Consider the following 18,017-nt stretch of genomic DNA (forward strand, 5'->3'; position numbering starts at 1 on the left):
GTGGAACTTGAAACTAATCCATAACAAGCGAGCAAATTGTGACAAATGATCAAGCTCAATAAAGTTCGTGCTCTCTTAAGTCTAATTGGTTAATTTAAAATTAGGACTCCTGTTCGGCTAATTTTCACTCTGTATTTCCCTGGAGTCCTAGCAATCATCAAGCAAACCAAAAAATTTTGTATGGCGTTTCGTCTTTATAATTTACCAAAATTTTTAATATTTCGACATTTCATGAGCTTGAATTTTGCTTGTAAAAATTAAACTTCCTTAATACTTTAATTAAGACATACAGGAAGAATTCCAGAAGATAGTTGCGACCGATTTCTATAACCCGATTGCGATTGAAGAACAGAAAGCAACGGCGAATGGTTGGCGCCTGGCTTGGGTAGTGGCCAGCTTGGACTTAGAGATAGTAGCAGGGGGAGGGTGAAACGTTTGGGGGTCAAGCAATAGGAGGGGGACAAGCGATGTGGGGGAGGGTTAGGAGGGCTGAACAAGAAGGAGTTCAAATCATAAGGTTGAGTAGGATGGACGGCAGAGTGTTGGGGAGAGGGAAACTAACTTCTTAAAACAGTTTTGGTGAATCCCATACTTAGAGACTATTGTTAGAAGCGTAATGCTCTAAGAAAGCTGCCCAGTCACCTAATGCCCTCCGGGCTTTACCTGTTCATCCCATTTGTGAGGACGAAAAGCTATTAGGGTCAAACGACAAATTGGTCCAGCCAAAAATTGCATTAAAAAAGACCACTGGACTAGTATGACTGCTTCAAACTTCGTTAATTAAAACTTACTGATGTATTAACACATTTTCATATTTAGCATTCTTTTGATTTCACTTCTTATTAAGACAATTTTTTTTGTCTCTTAATGAGAAGATACATAGTATAGTCAAAAACAATTAGCATTAGAGAAGATTACTCAGACAAAAAAGTAGCAAAAATCAGTTAGCGAGAATTTAAAATTGGGCTTTATGGGTGACTGCAATGAAAAAAAACACGGAGCAAAAATTGCATGACTATCCTTATAAACATCAAAATTGCTGATAAACCTCTAAATTAGAATAAAACCTAGATTACTAACGAAAAAATTGGTAACACTATCGATATAGTCCTTCAAATTAAAATAGCCCGTTCAATATTTTCAGCTGAATACAACATTCCAAACATCAAGACTGCTTAAAAAGCTGCAATTGAACAAAAAAAATTCGCTCGCTTTCATAATATTTTGTCAACATCAATATCTCGCTCTCTCTCAAACACAGTGGCAAAAACAAAAAACAATGTCTATTCGCTTCACTCTCCAATTTTGTTTGACACTCAAGCCACTCTAAAATTGTTCGCGCGTTTCAACTACTGCTCGAAAATTATTTCCCAGAAAAATAACTAAATACGAGCGGCGTAGGATAATAGCCGACGGCTCGATTTGATTAGGCAAAGCTAATTTTTATAGGCAAAATTTTTGTAAATGGCAAAAAAAATTTCTCTAACATTTCGTAGAAGGTAGGCAAAAACCAATTAAAAAATTTTTAGACCTACTTCAGACTCCTCTTTGTTTTATAAAAAATACTCAATCTGTCTCTTTGATGAGCAACTGCTACAGTATAGAACTTTAAGCAAAGTCATTGAAAACTGAAACTAGCCTGAAGAACTTAAAATGATTTTGCGTAAAATGTTTTAAAAAAGAGAGAAATAAGGTAGAAGGAAAATTTTTGTTCGAAGTAAAATAAACAGGATCTTTTTCACTTGTGCCCCCAGTATAGTGAGTGCATATTATTTGCACCCCCTCCCCCCGACGCACGTGCCATTTTTCTACATAATGATTTAACATGTAATGGTAAGGTCTCTGTAACTGAGTGTGCAACGTACTGTGGGGCACAAACGGAAAAGATCAGATTGGGTAATTTTATAAAAAATAACCGGAAGTATTCCAGAAACAAATCGAGACGTTGTTTCGGCGACAAAAAGACTAAGTCTTGAAAAAAACCATGGAAAATGAAAAAAAAGTCTGATTTCTTTCTTACTGAATTAAAAAGATAGAAAAATTCAATTAATTTCTCATGTTTTATAACTGCACAACAATTGGACTCCATTTTTGAACCAAAAGAAGATCACAAAAACGCTTATATAATAAAAAAAACCCGTAACAGGCACACGAATTCATCCAATTGCTAAAAAAATTCAAAAAATGAAGCAGGCAGACAAAAGTGGGGTAATAGGCCTCTATTCCCTTCTCAGTGACTGCATTGAAAAAAAACACAGAGCACAAAATGCATGACTATCCTTAAAAACAGCAAAATTGCTGATAAACCTCTAATTTAGAATGAAACCTAGATTACTAACGAAAAAATTGGTAACACTATCGATATAGTCCTTCGAATTAAAATAGCCTGTTCAATATTTTCAGCTGAATATAACATTCCAAACAACAAGACTGCTTAAAAAGCTGCACTTGAAAACATCGCTCGCTCCAATTTTGTTTGACACTCAAGCCACTCTTAAATTGTTCACGCGTTTCAACTCCTGCTCGAAAATTATTTCCCAGAAAATTAATTAAATACGAGCGGCGTAGGATATTAGCCGACGGCTCGATTTGATTAGGCAAAACTAATTTTTATAGGCGAAATTTTTGTATAAGGCAAAAAAAATTTCTCTAACATTTCGTAGAAAGTAGGCAAAAACCAATTAAAACACTTTTAGACCTACTTCAGACTCCTCTTGGTTTTATAAAAAAATACTCAATCTGTCTAAAAATTGTCGCTATGATAACAACTTACAGCACACCGGTCAAAAACTTTTCGTAAACAATGAATAGCTCCAGCGTTTTCATTTAGGTCCGCCTCCAAAGTACGCAAAATTTGTTCTGGAACTTTTTCGCACCCCTAGTTCTCAGTTTAAGAACAAAGCAGCAAGGTTGTTTTTCAGATCCGATTTTTCTCTTGCAAATTTTCCTTTATGTTTCCGATGATCACAAAAATGGTGTCATAGTTAGGAAAGCAGGTTATAACACTCAACCTTCCACAAAACTGTTAGGAGTATTTTTGAGCAAACGTTTGCGACTGAAATGGTAATTTTTTGTATATTTTTCTTACGTTACAGCATACTCTAAATATCATGCATATAAAAATATAAAATACTTAATAAGTAAGCTAAGCGATTAGTGGCTCTTTCGTCGTGTCGAGAATTGTAATTACTAACTGTGCCAGTTTGTAGTAGTTGTTAGTGAATCCATGCCACTCGCTCTCCGTAGCACCTAGGAACTTGTCTGGACCATAGTCCAGATCCGGCTCATCCAAGTTTCCAACATCTACTTCCCTCAAATACTGCGCACAAATTTTGACGGCAAACTCCAAAATGGCAGTATCTAGGTATACTAGTTGATTGTTACTCCTCGATTGTTTGCCTGAAGCAAACACAGATTTATTAAACACAGTTCTGATAGGAAAGTTTTCTTCTCAAAAAAATGGACGCGATATAGGCCAAACATAGCCGGTAGATTGTTGAAAATGCTGCAAAATAGAGTTGATGGAGATGCCGATTAAATAAAGGAAACCTATCAAACAAAGGCAACTGTTAGAAAAATTGTTTTACGAAAAAGACGCGCTTCTCAAAATTAGGCTCAATGTTTTTTAACAGACTTCATCATACGGGATTAATTTACAGCAATAAATAAGGACATCAAAAGATAAACAAAACAACTACAGAGTTCGAGTTCGAGTATTCTGGTCTGTAGGTTTGTTGCCTCTGTCGACCAGCTCCTCCGTGTTGTCCCTTACCCTAGGACAATTCGCGGAACATCCTGTGTCGCCAGTGTCTGTCAAGTCGTGTCTTGAAGATATCCAAGCTTTCACTTGACACGACGTGTTCTGGTAACTCGTTCCAATCTTTAGGTCCATCAACTGAGAAAAACTTTTTCCTCAGCTCCAGTCGTGCTCTTCTGATGGAAAGTTGCTGCCCATGTTTCCTCGAGTTTCGTTCGATAAACTGAATTAGATTTCCCGTAGCAGATTCGTCGTACATTCCATTGATGATTTTGAAGATTTCTATCATCCGGCCTCTTTGTCTTCTGTATTCTGTGGTTGGTAGCTTGAGTTCCCTGAGCCGCTCTTCATAACTTAAACCTCGCAGGGATCCAACTAGCCTTGTGGCTCTTCTTTGAACATTTTCTATACTGGTCTTATGCTTTTTAAGATTTGGATACCAGATTTGGTTCGCGTACTCTAGGTGGGGTCTGACTAATGCTTTGTACAGTTGTAAAAATACTTGTTCGCTGATGTTAATAAAACTTCTGCGGATTAGGGCAAGAATAGAGTTCGCTTTCTTCAACTTCATACAGATGTGCTCTTCGAAACTAAGTTTGCTGTCGGTCATTATTCCCAGGTCTTTCTTTGTACACACTCTTCAGATTTTGGTCTTTGTTAAGATTGTACCTTCTCTCTGATGTGGTCTTCTTCTTTGATGTCAATGTCATCTTTACACATTTCTCTGCGTTGAACTCAAGGAGGCTCGTCTTCGACCATGTTCGGAGTTCTTCTAGGTCTTTCTGGAGGACTAGTTGATCTTCTACTGTTGAGATCTCTCTGTAGAGCTTTGCGTCGTCTGCGAACAGTAGGAGTGGGGACTGAACCACGTCTGTCATTGAGTTGATGTAGATGATGAACAAGACTGGTCCTAGTACCGATCCTTGCGGTATTCCGCTCAGTACTGGTTCCCATCTTGAAGGAATTTCGTTTACCATCACTCTTTGCTCTCTTCCATTGAGGAAGCTTCGGATCCAGTCGTGGGTTTTACCTCCAATTCCAAGTTGATGTAGTACTCTGAAGAGTCTCTGGTGAGGGACTGTGTCGAAGGCTTTTTTGAAGTCAAGGTAGATAATATCCACTTCGTTATTCTTATCTAGCGCTTCTGTCCAATCGTCCATTGCTCTTAAGAGCTGCAGTGTTGTCGACCTTCCAGTCATGAACCCATACAATTTCTGACTAATCAGGTCGTTTGTCAGAATATGGTTCATGAGGTGTTTTCTTACAAACTTCTCCATAACTTTGCAGCATACGGATGTCAGGCTAACCGGTCTGTAGTTAGCTGCGTCTTTCTTTGGTCCTTTTTTGTAGATCGCTGAGATGTTGGCCCTTCTCCAGTCGTCCGGGACTGTACCTGTTCTCCAAGATTCGTTGAAAATTTCTGTGAGATATTCAGCTATTTTTTCTCTTGCTTCCAGCAGAACTCTAGCGTGGATTCCGTCATATCCTGGTGATTTCGTGTCGTCTAATTTTTTTAGTTGCTCTAAGACTTCACTTGTTGATATATTGATGTTGTCGTCGATTTGGTCTCGGTTTGTGACTGCAATGTCCCAGTCTGGTTCTTCTTCGTGGACAAACACAGATGCGAAGAACTTGGATAACGTTTCTGCTTTCTCATAGTCACAGCTTGTCGTGTTTCCATCCTCCCTCTCAAGGTCGGGGATGGTTTCCCTTGTTTTCGTTTTCTGGTTGACGAAAGACCAAAACGCTTTCGGGTTGCTCTTGCACAACGCTGCCACAGTTTGTTCTTTTTCATGTTGGCGTTTTCTAGTTAGCTTCCTGACCATGTTCCGTCTTCGTGCGTACTCTCGATATGACCAGTCCGAGTTCTCCTTGATGAACTGCTTCCATGTCTTCTTCTTTTGTTTGATGGCTTCTCTAGTTGCGGAGTCAAGTGGTAATCTACTTTTTTCTCCCCTTGTTATTTTTGTCAATGGAACGTGGTTCTCCACTGCGGTCTGGATCGTGTCCCGGAAGAGCTCCCATTTCTCGTTTACATTTTGGGTGACTGTGGAGTTGGTGTCTAATTTAGATTTCAGGTACTTTCTGATGGCTTTGAAGTTGGATTTCCTGTAGTTTCGGCGATACTTGATGTCAGTTCCTACAGTTAGAGCAAACGATGTTTTGGTCATTACATGATCGCCTTTTTCTAAGGGTGCACAATGGTCTATTCTCTTTGGTTCCAGGGAACTATGAGTCAGCATTAGATCTAGCAAAGATGGTCGGTTGTTTCTGGCACTTCGAGTTGGCGTCTTCACATGTTGTTCCATGAAAGAGTCCTTCACGGCTTCCAGGAATCTCCATTCGTTGCTCTCTGCTTCACCAGTTGCACGTGCCACTTCCCAATCAATATCTGGATAATTGAAGTCGCCTACCACTATGAATTTTTTTCCTTGATCTTCCGATATTTTTCAGATACTCGTTGATTGTCGCGTTGTTTTCGTCGCAGGATCTCGGGCTACGATACATGTTTACTACTGTTAAAGTGCTGCCGGCTAATTTGATCTCAAGTTGTTGGATCTCGGTAATGGATTCCTCACTTATCAAGTTATATTTTAGGTCGTCTCGGATGTAGGTCAGAAGTTTTCGTCCATTTTCCTTTGGGTTCATATTGGTACCCTCCAGTGAATAGTTGTCAATTTTGTGCCATAATGGGTCCCATGGTAGAGTTGAGTTCTTTGGTTTTGCCTCTGATAACAGGATAATGTCCGGTTTGACAGTTGATCCCTCAATTTGTATCCTAAGTTCTGATGTCTTCTGGGCACTTATGGTGTCCACGTTGCTGAACCAGAGTTCGAGGTTCCGTCTGTATGTTTTTTTCTGGCTCTGACTCTTATTATGGTTTTCCCTCGGACGAGGTGCACGTAGTCTCCTGTTTCGTTTGCTGTCAGGTTTTTTGCCCTCTGTACTAGTTCTCGGACAATTTCTCGATCCTTCATACTTCGGTCTGGAGAAACTCTCAGGTTGACGAGTCGTTTTTCCTTCACCTTCAGTTTAGTCAAATTCTGTAGAACTTTTGCAACCTCTTCCTCTGTCTCGAATGTTACCATCAGTTGTCTATGTTTTGCATTTGGGTCATCTTGGGTGGGTTTCTTACCAAGTCTCTTGCATTTTTTGGCTCGTAAGTCTGGTAGTTCAATCTCGCACAGTAATGAGTCAACTGGTTCGTCGTCTTCTTTGAGTCTCTCTTCTTCTCCCTGTTGGTTGTCTTCCGGTGCTCTGTGAATTACAATGTTCTTCCTTCGTCTACTTTCTTCCTCCTGTTCTCTTTTCTGTTCGGCAGATGCTTCTAGGATTATTTCTTTTATAGGTTTCACCGGTTGCTGAGGAATAGGGACCCAATTTTGGGCGGTAGATCCGCTCGATTGGGGGACTTCTCTGCTCTTCTGTCCGTTCATGAAGCAATAGAAGTCATTCATCAGCGCTTTGACCGAGTTCATCGTGGTGTTTAGGTCGCTACGTAGTTCTTCGACATCATTCCGTGGATGTGTTGCCTCTTTTATGGTTGTCCTGGCGAAGTCGATACATGCATCACAACACCAGATAACTTCTGGTCTGGTCATGTATTCATAGGCTGCGCTTGGCATGTTGATACATTTGATACAGTAGTGTTTGCTACAGCGGTCGCATTCAATTATCTTGTCATTGGGGTCTATAAACACTTTCTTGCATTTCTCGCAATTCCAGCCATCTCTTTCCTCTCCACTGGTAGAAGTTAATTGTTTCGTCTGTTTGGGTGGCATTTTCACTTTGTCAGGGGCGAGTATACCACCACCTAGGCCGCACCGGAACAGAAGTTCCAGGAAGCTACCAGAGCAGAGGTATACACGCGCTAGTGACTACTTGGAGTATACCACCACCTAGGCCGCACCGGAACAGAAGTTCAAGGAAGCTACCAGAGCAGTGGTATACACGCGCTAGCGACTACTTGGTGCCGGTACTCTTGTTTCTCTTCTTTTTGTTCTTATTCTTTGAAGGTCGTTTCCTTTTTGTTTTTCTTTCGCTTCTCTTCTGAGATGGGCGCTTCCGTCCGGAGGTCCTGTTCCGAAGAACGATGCTCCTCAGGTTATTTCTTCTCTGGAGCACTCTTGTAAGAAGCCCTAACTCTATCGCGGAGTCCGGATGAACCAATGAAAGCTGTTTCCGATACCACCCTGATCGTTGGCGTCTCTTTGATAGTAACTTCTTTCCTGCGTCGATCACCAGGATGTCAAGCTTTCTTAATTCCTCTAATATGTTTGGGGATCCTAGTCGTTGACAGTACACTATAGCCGAGATCCGATCACTGAAACGTCGCAGTAGTTCAACGAGGCTGGAGACGGGTAGGGCACTGTAATTGTTCGAGATTTGCCTGGTGATGGAGTTGCTGATCACTCCGTGCCAAAGTATCAAGTTCTTTTTGTTCTTTAATGGTCCACGGGTGAGTAGGAGCTCGAGATTCGTCCGTTTATTCTTGGCGTTGGGGTTCAGGCTCAGTCCTTTTCTGGCAAAAAGTATAGGCTGTACTTGACTTCTGAGTGCCTCGGGAGCAACTTTGATAGCGTTGGCTAGGCAGCTAGCGCCGATGATAAACACCATAAATGGTGTTCTGGGGAATATCTTCACCCACTAATCTAGAGGCAGTGGGACTTAATTATTCAACTTAATTTTCGTTGAATGTTCAGTCCTCTAGATCAAACTCCTGAAAATACACGATTTGAAAAAGGGAAAGGGGTCACTATTTAATAAGTTTATCACAACAATTAGGCTAACTACGCTTTTGAAGTTTGCGGACGAAAGTAAAACGGAAAGAACCGTCAGAGAGCTAAACAGAATACACAGGGCGTCAAATCGTGACTGACTATTCGAAAAAAATATTGTCCTAGAACCATAACTATAAAACAAAAAAACTGGGGGAGCATTTTGAAGCAACAATCACTGTTAACTTATGCGATCAGAAAAGTAAAAAAAAACTCAGATGCCTAGATCTAAAACCGAAAACAGATGTTAAAGTCATCAAAAACAATAACAAACCTAGCCGACAGATTACCGAAAAATAGCTGTGATAAACACTTGTGGCCTTCCACGGAATTGAAACAACTAAAGAAATAAAATAGACAGATTGACCACCAGTCCTTTAATAGACTAAATTTTGGGTTATCGTCGGACTGTAATTTTTATGTGACACAAACTCTCTATACGGAAAAAACCATAAAAAAGCTTTTTCAAAATTAATATTCAAAATCAAAAACCCAAAACACTAATACTCAAGAATAAGGAAGTAAACGTTTGGCACTACTTAGATTCAGACTATTGATCTTTAACCGGTAAATGTTCATAAAATTAAAGTTCATTTTTGAGTTCGGAAGTCGTTTATTTGAGTGAGGCAAGTCACGCAATCGACCTGAAAGCAGAACCAATGACGTCGCGCACACAAATTTTCACTGCAAAGCAGTAGACGTCACTGAAATTGAAAAATTCAATGGTAGCAAGAATCATCGATAGAGACGGCGAATTAAAAAACATAGCTGGCAGATTGCCAGAAAATAGCCGCAATAGATTCGTAGATCGGTAATCTAAAAAAACAGTAAAAAAGACAGACCAAAAAAATTCGTCTTTTCATTGCAGGCTGATCTGTTATATTTTGATTAAAAATCTGTATAAGTTTTTGCTGCCTCCATCAGCTTCTCTCAAATAACCTTCATTTAGAGTGACACACACCTATTTGACCTTATCTCTTTGAATTTAAGTAAATAAAAGTCAATTTCAAAGTGAGGAAGTCAATTTTGAGAGTGAGGTAAGTCAAGTGTGACCAAAAATATAATCACGCGCATGAACAAAAAAACTCGCTCCACTAAGATCAAAAATTGACGTCACACATGCAATTCAATTGAAATTGCATGAACGAATGAACAAAAAATGGCTGTGACGTCATATGGTCGTAACAAAAATCATGACGACGAAATAAAAAAAAAACCAAGAGAAGGCCAATAATAGCCTCAGCTATCGCTGTGCGGCTTTTAAAAAAACATAGCCGGAAGAATTCCGGAAACGACTCGAAGTAGATAGGCGACCATCTTCACTGACCTAATGCATATTCTACCTATTTATACTAATAATTCTGAAACAACAGGAAAAGTATGAGAAAAGTATCTGACAAAAACTGATGCAAAACCTGATAAAATTTTTTTTGTTTTTTGGCAACTTCAGAAAAAAAATATTGGTAAGGGAACCTGTAATTCAGATAATTTGCAACAAAAAAAATAACGATTGACAGACAACTAAAGCTCTTGTGAAAGAGTTGAAAAAACAACCCAAAAATAATTTAAAAACAACAAAATCTATCACCCAACTAGCCAGCCGATCAATTAAATTATACAACCAAAGGTATAAAAACTTAGCAGCACAAATCCTGGCGTACAATTCAAAGCATTTTCTTTGACAAAACAAAAAACTTGACCTAGAACGGACTATGATTGAATTGGGAAAAAAAATAAAAAATAAAAAAACTTAAAATGCCGCATGTGAACAAAAAACCACTAGCGAAAAAAGGAAATTTGGTTCAAAGCAGAAAAACTAAGCCTATGAATGAACTATGAATGGATTGAGAAAACCAGTAATAAAAAATCCGATCCGAATATGGAAAAAACACAGTCGCATGTGAACCAAAAAAAATCGCTAGCGAGAAAGCGAATTTTTGTTCAAACACCATTGTCTCACTCTACTTTAAATTTGAGTGAAATCTTCACGCCGCAAAACTACTCACTTTTTTTCTTTACTTCTTATTTCGGTGTGAACATAAACATTACTCCAATTTCACTTCAAAAATCACCAAAAAGTGTGAAAAAATTTTTTGTGATTGTAAAAAAACAACGATGTCCCCAATAATAGCAGCTATCGCTTTTCGAATGCTAAAAAAACTGCTTTTCATACTTGACTCTCCCATAAAACAAAAAATATATTTGTTTTGGAAGAAAAAACCACCAAAAAGATTTTAAAAGTGTAGGCATCCTTGTAAACTAATTGTAAATTTACATCATTAGAAGGCATTTGAAACACGTCAGTAATCAATTCAGGTAAAAAATAACTTAGAAAACAAAAAAAGCAGTCAAAACTTAATAGATGATTGCCGTTTCTAGCAAAAAAGTAATCGACTACCCAAAAAAATTTTAAATTTTCGAGACATTAGAGAGTATTTATTACCTTTAAGTAATGAAACTCAGGATTAAACTAAGAAGAGAAAATAGTAGGCAGAACCATCAAACGTTGATAATATAAAACGAGATCAATTGGAATCAAAATTTCATCTTTTGTGAGAGAAAAATTAAGAGAAACAGCTGATGTGCAATTGAATTAGTTTTGCAAATTTTGATAACAACAACTTTTTGCTTATTTTAATGGACATTTGAAAATAAAGGAAACAAGGAGGCTCGTTAATGTGCGTTCGCACATGATATTCCGACCCGAGCTCATCTACATTTTTGACTCAATTGTCAACCAAATGAAGAGATAATCAAAAATATATGTTCGAGTTTAAAAAAACTTTTACACACCCAAACTACTAACTGAATTACATAATGCCATGCCTCATTAAAGCGCTCACGAGATCTGCTATTAAAGGACTACGAGGAAAAAAACAAAAAACAAATTTCAAAATCTAAAAATAAAAGCACCTTGTAACAACGTCAAATTGTAATCAGATAAAACCTTAGCTACACAAAGTTACTCTTTCTTAACTACACAGCAAATGGGATTTTTTCACTAATGGGACTAGGTAACAAGTCGACAAAAAAAATAATGAAGCAAAAGTCAAAAATCAATGAATATTTTTAAAAACGTTTCATAACTTCTTACGTCTTAAAAACACTTAACCTTTAACAAAATATTTCATGATAAAAGTCAATACAAGACCTAAAAAACCTAAATTTGCTTAGACTAAGCCATAGAAATGAACTACAGTTGCAGAAAAACTAAAAAAAAGTTGCGAAAACACAAATTATTGAAGCCATTAAAATCATCAGCTTTATCTGAATACTGTTTCTCTTATTTCAGTTATTATTTATACTTATTCAGTTGAAATTATACTGAACGATTATAAGTTCACTAAATTTTTATTTGAAAATCATTGGGATCTCTTATTACGAGAACATGTCAAGAAAACCATCAATTTTGAAAAGAACAACAAAAACTGAAAAAAAATGAAAACGAACAATATCATAAAATTTAAAGCTATTCGCTATAAACTGACTGCATTGAGTAGAATCTTTCATTCAATCCTCATTCGAAGCTTTTGAGACCTCTCAGCATTTTACGACTACAAATCGGTATAAAACACAATCACAAACAGCAAAGTGACTTTTTCAGCAAAATTTTCAATCTTCAATTATTTTTTAACAGCAAGGGGACGCTTCTTCGTTTAAGAAAACGACTTAAAAAAATCGACAAATGTGAAAAAGTTTATCAATACCCTAAAATTTTTACGAAAAACACGTAAAATCAACGCCATTAGTTTCAATAGCTTTGAAAGGAAATCATTAAAAACGCTAAATTATGCCTCGATGGGAAGACTATTATATCTTTTCTTCATAAGTCTTCAATGAGACATCACGATAAGTCTTATGGTTAAGAAAACAACAACAAATACAGGCAAAAACCAAAAACTCAATAGAAAAGTGCGAGAGGAAATTGTCTACGCCATTTAAACCATAAGTTTTTCTGTGAAAACTTTTTCTATGATCCATTATACGTTTTTCACTGACCAAATGAGAAATATCGGTATTATTATAATGTAATAAGATTTCAAAAGGAACCAAAATAATGAGAAAAAATAAACCAAAAATTAAAGAAAAGTTCATTAAAATGAAAGCTCGTGGCATCGAATCGGAAAACCATTAGTTAGAAGTCAAAAACGCTCTCAAGATTAATTTTGGTTGCAGTAGAAAGGAGGAAGGTCCTGTTGCTACTGAAAATGACATAGAATTCAAAAAATAGGTTTAAGATCGGTTAATGTCATTAAAAAAATTCGTTTTTGATGACTTAACAGCCATTAGCTGTTCACTCAAAGCATTAGATAGGTTCACTTAAAGCGTAATTAAGTAAAATCTCAAAAAGAGAATCATAATTTCCTTGAAAATTACGAAAAGTCAGAGTAGAAGCGAGAAGAAAACAAGTGCGACCACTCGAAAACAATTTTCTTGTTCATTGAGCTTCTTATGAATGTAAGTGAGGTTCTTCATTAATAGAATCTTGATATGGAAAGTGTCTAGTCGAAAAATGACTTAAAAAAGAAAAAAAAGAAAAGTTTTCTTAAAAACCCGCTCTCGGAGAGAATTCGAGTTTTATGTTTTAAAGTTTTACCCATGAGACCGAAATTAGCTTTTTTTTCTCCTTTCTTTATAAGGAAGGAAAAAAGGTGTCATTTACTGGCATGAAATGTAGTCTTGAATTGATATTTTTATAGAAAAAATATTAATTTGGTCGAAAATTAAGCTAAAAGTGAACCAAATTATGCCAAATATCCGGTGTTCACACATAACTTTAAATCTCGATAACTCCTCGCAAAAAACAAAAAAAATCTCTTTAATTCCTAACTCTACACTGCACGAGCTTTTTAATGATACCCCTCACATGTCTCTACGATGAATATATCGATTCGCCAAAATTGTCTGAACAAAAAAAACCATTTGAGTATATAGTTCCTCCCCCCACAAGTGAGGTCGGAACAACAAGGTATAAGTACCGCTGTGCAGCTGTGCTCTTCAAGAAGCGACAAACAGATATAAAAAGTAGTAGTCCTCAAACAATGTTGGATTGATTCAAAACGCCGGCACATGCTCAATCGACTCGCGAATTGGGAGAACTTGGTTGTAGATAATTTATGTATAGTTTTCAGAAATCAAAACGAAGAACATAATAAAATTAACAGAAAATTTTGTTTTTCCATATTTTAGCATCGTAATATACAAAGTTAAAGCAACTTGGTTTCAGGTCAACTTGGTTCAATTGACCTCAAAGTTTTTTCAAACCAAATATTGAAAATTATGAAAAATTTTTATTTATGATGATCCGCAATAGCAAAAAAAACTTAGATTTAGGTAAACACCAATGTCATATGCTGACGGCAATTACTCTGAAATTTTTACAACAGCATTCATTTTCAAAATCGAACCAAGGTTATGAGGTTGGCAGAAGTTCAGGAAAAAGTCTTGCGAAAACGTAAAATGATCTTTCACAGTGCTAAATACGTCACATTTGTTGCGGAAAAACTTGAAAACTTTAAAATGATTATCATTTTCTAATTGCTGATTTAACGAATTTCTAAGTGTTTCACGATTTGCTGATTGTTTTAGTTGCCCATAAATAACCTTCAGTTCAAGTGACACACAATCATTTGATCTTGTTTCTTTGAATTAAAAAAAGAAAAGTCAATTCAGAGAGAGGGAGCCATTTTTGAAAGTGAGGAAAATCACGTGTGACCAAAAATTTAATCACGCAAACTAGAAAAAAGCACCCTACACTGAGAGTGAAAAATGGCGTCACACACGCAGTTCAGTTAAAATTAGATCATAAAAGAAGAAAAAACAGTGAATATCTATGCCAAAATGCCGCATGTGAACAAAAAACCCTTAGCGAGAAAGCCAATTTTTGTTCAAACACCATTTTCTCACGCTTCTAATTTAAAATTCGAATGAAAAATTTTACGCCCTAAATCAATCGCTTTTCCGCTCCACTTCATGTTTCGGCGTGACCAAAATCAATACTCTAATTTGACTTCAAAAATCATGAAAATGTGCGAACAGATCTCAAGAAAAAGATAGCGCCCCAATACAATTTAAATTTTTTGAATTTTAAAAAATCTAAGAGAAATCCAATATTAGACTCAGCTATTGCTTTGCGGGTATTAATAACAAAAATGACACCTTGCTTGATAATTTTTAACTAAAATTTTGTTCCGTTCGTACCACAAGTAATTATCAAAACAAACCGCTCGAATCCTTTTATAAACTGGTTCAATAAGACTTTGATTTTGTAAGCAAAAAGATGTAATAAGGATCAACAAAATAACACGAAATATTAGGTAATATAGCGCTGTTCTAAGAAAAATTATAGCAAAGTAGTGCCCAAAACAACAAAATATATAAAAGCAGCCCGTAAATTACAGTAAAATTTCCAAAAAACCGCAGCATTTTTGGTTGACATTTTTAAAAGGTTTAATTGAAACGAGTTTGAGTAGAGAATCTTCGAAAATGAAGCATAAATGTCCTGGAAACAAAAATAAGTCAAAAGTGGAGTAAATGTTTTGGATTACTGATAACTTGGAGTAATGACAGTTAGGTGAAAAGGTTTCTCGTTTTCTTGATTCTCGGGACTCAAGACATTCTAATGGTAACAACGAAGAAACAACAGTTCTTAATAATCTATCGTCCAATTTTTTCATGCATGATTTCTCTCTTCACAAAATCCTGTTTTGATCACACAAGACTCATATGTGATTTCTTGCAAAATCTCTTACAAAAACACATTTGATTTCTTGGTAATCATACTATGCTTGTTATTTTTGGCATCCATACGTTGGCAAATGGCTTCTTGTTAGTCATAAAAGTTTAATACTACTGATTTCCAATTTTTTCTTCAATAATGTCCAAGCTATGTACAAAGCTATGTGACGTCCAAGCTATGTGACGTTTGCTAAAATTATCCGTGCGAAAATTGAGCTTGCACGATTTACGAAACTAAAACTGAGCTTGAAATTATTTTCTGAACTTTGATGAAATGCAATTACGAGAGGATATTCCGAAGATATTCATCAATCACATTTGAGAGTTACCTGACTTTGGACGTCTTCTAGAAACAGAAGGGGGCCTTCTATTTGCTTCATCATTTAGGAGAGACAGAACTACACTTTCGTCGTGTTCCCGTTTGCTGGGCTTGTCAATTAGGACCTCATCACTAAACTTCAATTCCTTAAAATTGCCATCTGGACTAGAAATGTTTTCTTTGATATCATCTTTTATCTGACCGCTGTTATCCTCGTTGCTAATACTATTGTTATTGTTGTTGTTGCTGCTATTGTTTAGATCTTTCTCCAAGTTATCAGGGTGATCTATTGTTGACTCCAAAATATTTTCTTTCTCTTGTTGTGCTTCCAGCGTTCTTCGTTGAATTTGCTCCCTCTGATATGCCTCTGTGGCCATGGTGATCACGGCAACACAAGCTGTGAGCCGAAAGTCCTCTGATAAAAGAGAATGACTCAAAGTTGATTTGCTACTAATGTTTTTTTTCGAAATTATTTTTAACCGAGTCTTATATTTTTATAGTTCTCGAAAAAGAAACTAATCCTTTTCATTAATCTGATTCATATCAAAACTGGTAGTTTAAGATTGAAAACGAACCAATGAAAGCCTGTCTTTCCTCTGGGATTGCAATCCGATAACATCTTGGGTATATCTCATCCTCGCACACTTGTCCGTACCATGACACACTCTTCAAAGTTGTGGTGAGTCCATGCTACAGACACAACAACAATAAGCAACTCTAATATGTACTCACACAGTAAGTACTTTCCCATCACAATTCGGTGTTCAGCTAACGACCGAGCGTGAAAATATAGGGTCAGCTATATATAGCACTGAGTTTCGAGCGCACAATAGTCTGATCAAAGGTCACTTCGGTCTGGGAAAGTCTGATCAGAGACGGTTTTGGTGTGGACCTCAACCTGGGTAAAGCAGTGAGACAATAAGTTGATAAGTTGGGTGCTCTAGAAGTCTAGAGTTTGTTTAGGTTGAGCAAAAGTCCCTTTACAGTCAAAAAGGCGCCGTCTTTTGATTCGTGGAAGTCTAAATCAGTGCACTTTTCCTCCAATTTCTCAGCAAAAATTGAGACTATATTTTTACCAAAGTGAATTATAATAGATAGAAATATACCTGTGGGTTAAACGCTAAAATAGCTGCTATATTACGGAGTTATCCAATACACTCTTGGAGTGTCACACTTTTTAGACAATGTGGTGAGATGAGGTACAACTCTGTTCGCAAGAGGTATGCATGCCAATCCCAAGATACCCAATGCCCTTTTATCATTTCGTTCAATGATACAGTTACAGATTAGCAGTAGCAATTTTCAAGGATGTTTTAACATATGTTAAAACTTAATTTTATGCATACTTAAGCCAACAATATAATCCCATTTTGCGTTGTGATAGTTTTATATCAAGTCCGAAGGCATTTTATTGTGCTAATCAGTTGTTCTGGTAAGTTTCACAATAGGGTAAAACGAAAATGACATTTGGTAAAATGGCAGGTCGAGTATGACGGCATTGCGGGTCTAATAGCTTTGGGTAAATTGCATTGGCTAAAGTGTCATGACACCGCTGTGTACATACTTTAGTGGTGAATGAGGCTGTGGTTGGGAAATGGTTGTAGAAAGTGTTCACTCCTGCCCTCTTAACGTAAGTCATGTTGGTCTTCGTTGTCCAGATGAAAGAAGGCGTCACATTCCGCACGAACTTAGACTAGAACCATAAATACGTAGCTAACAATTGATCGGAAAATCTGTACATTTGGCCCCCTAACCTGCAATGGCACCAAACGTATTCGAGAAAATAAATTTAAAAAAATGACGACAGATGACTGGAATAGGTCAGGGTGACGTCATGGCGTCATTGAATCAGATTGCCAACATTCTACAAAAAAAAAACAGTGCCACTATGTGTGAAAACATGCAAGTCAAAAATAAATATGAAGTGAACTAAGCTTGAAAACGATTAAGCTGTAAAATATTGCATTATATTTAGGAAGAACAAAAGAGGCGGCTACTTGAAAAATTAGAAAATTGTCCGGCTTAGAACAGCCAAGGGCTCTTTAAAATTTAGAAAGTATACAAAGAGTTGGAAAGTAGTTAATTCCTCTTATGAATTTGATGTGAAAGGTACCTTGCTGCGATCAAGTTTATACATGAAAATTAGCATAAAAAATTTCCAAGTGATAGTGGGGTGGGGTACGGTTATGGGGAGGGGGGTAGGTTTAGGAAGGCTGCACTAGAGGGCGGTCCAATGTTCCAGTTGGATAAGGAGGACAGGAGAGTTTTGAGGGGAGCGTTTGGGGGAGATGTTGACTGAGGAATGTCAAATTTCAGAGTCGTTTTTAAACCATAAAATCATCTCCTCGAGCCAGTTCCAGTGAATCGCATACTTTAGAGACCAGTAAAGTGTAAGGCTTTAAAAACGCTCCGCAATCAATTAACG

At 37.0% G+C, this 18,017-nt stretch overlaps 1 protein-coding gene across 3 annotated transcripts in view; it reads right to left on the minus strand.

The window, feature by feature from the left end:
- Positions 1–2,821: 2,821 nt before the first annotated feature.
- Positions 2,822–18,017, minus strand: part of LOC142358761 (uncharacterized) — a 49,359-nt gene continuing 34,163 nt past the window's right edge. For all 3 annotated transcript variants that reach the window (XM_075410334.1, XM_075410335.1, XM_075410336.1), the window contains 4 exons: positions 17,157–17,285; positions 16,168–16,282; positions 15,603–16,007; positions 2,822–3,399 (listed from right to left, as the gene is read on the minus strand). In XM_075410334.1, the coding sequence (XP_075266449.1) occupies positions 3,146–3,399; positions 15,603–16,007; positions 16,168–16,282; positions 17,157–17,285 (903 nt within the window). In that variant the 3' untranslated portion in view covers positions 2,822–3,145. The remainder of the gene's footprint in view (positions 3,400–15,602; positions 16,008–16,167; positions 16,283–17,156; positions 17,286–18,017) is intronic.

The sequence above is a fragment of the Convolutriloba macropyga genome, chromosome 2, assembly GCF_964194025.1.
Source record: "Convolutriloba macropyga chromosome 2, txConMacr16.3, whole genome shotgun sequence".
NCBI classification, from domain to species: domain Eukaryota; kingdom Metazoa; phylum Xenacoelomorpha; order Acoela; family Convolutidae; genus Convolutriloba; species Convolutriloba macropyga.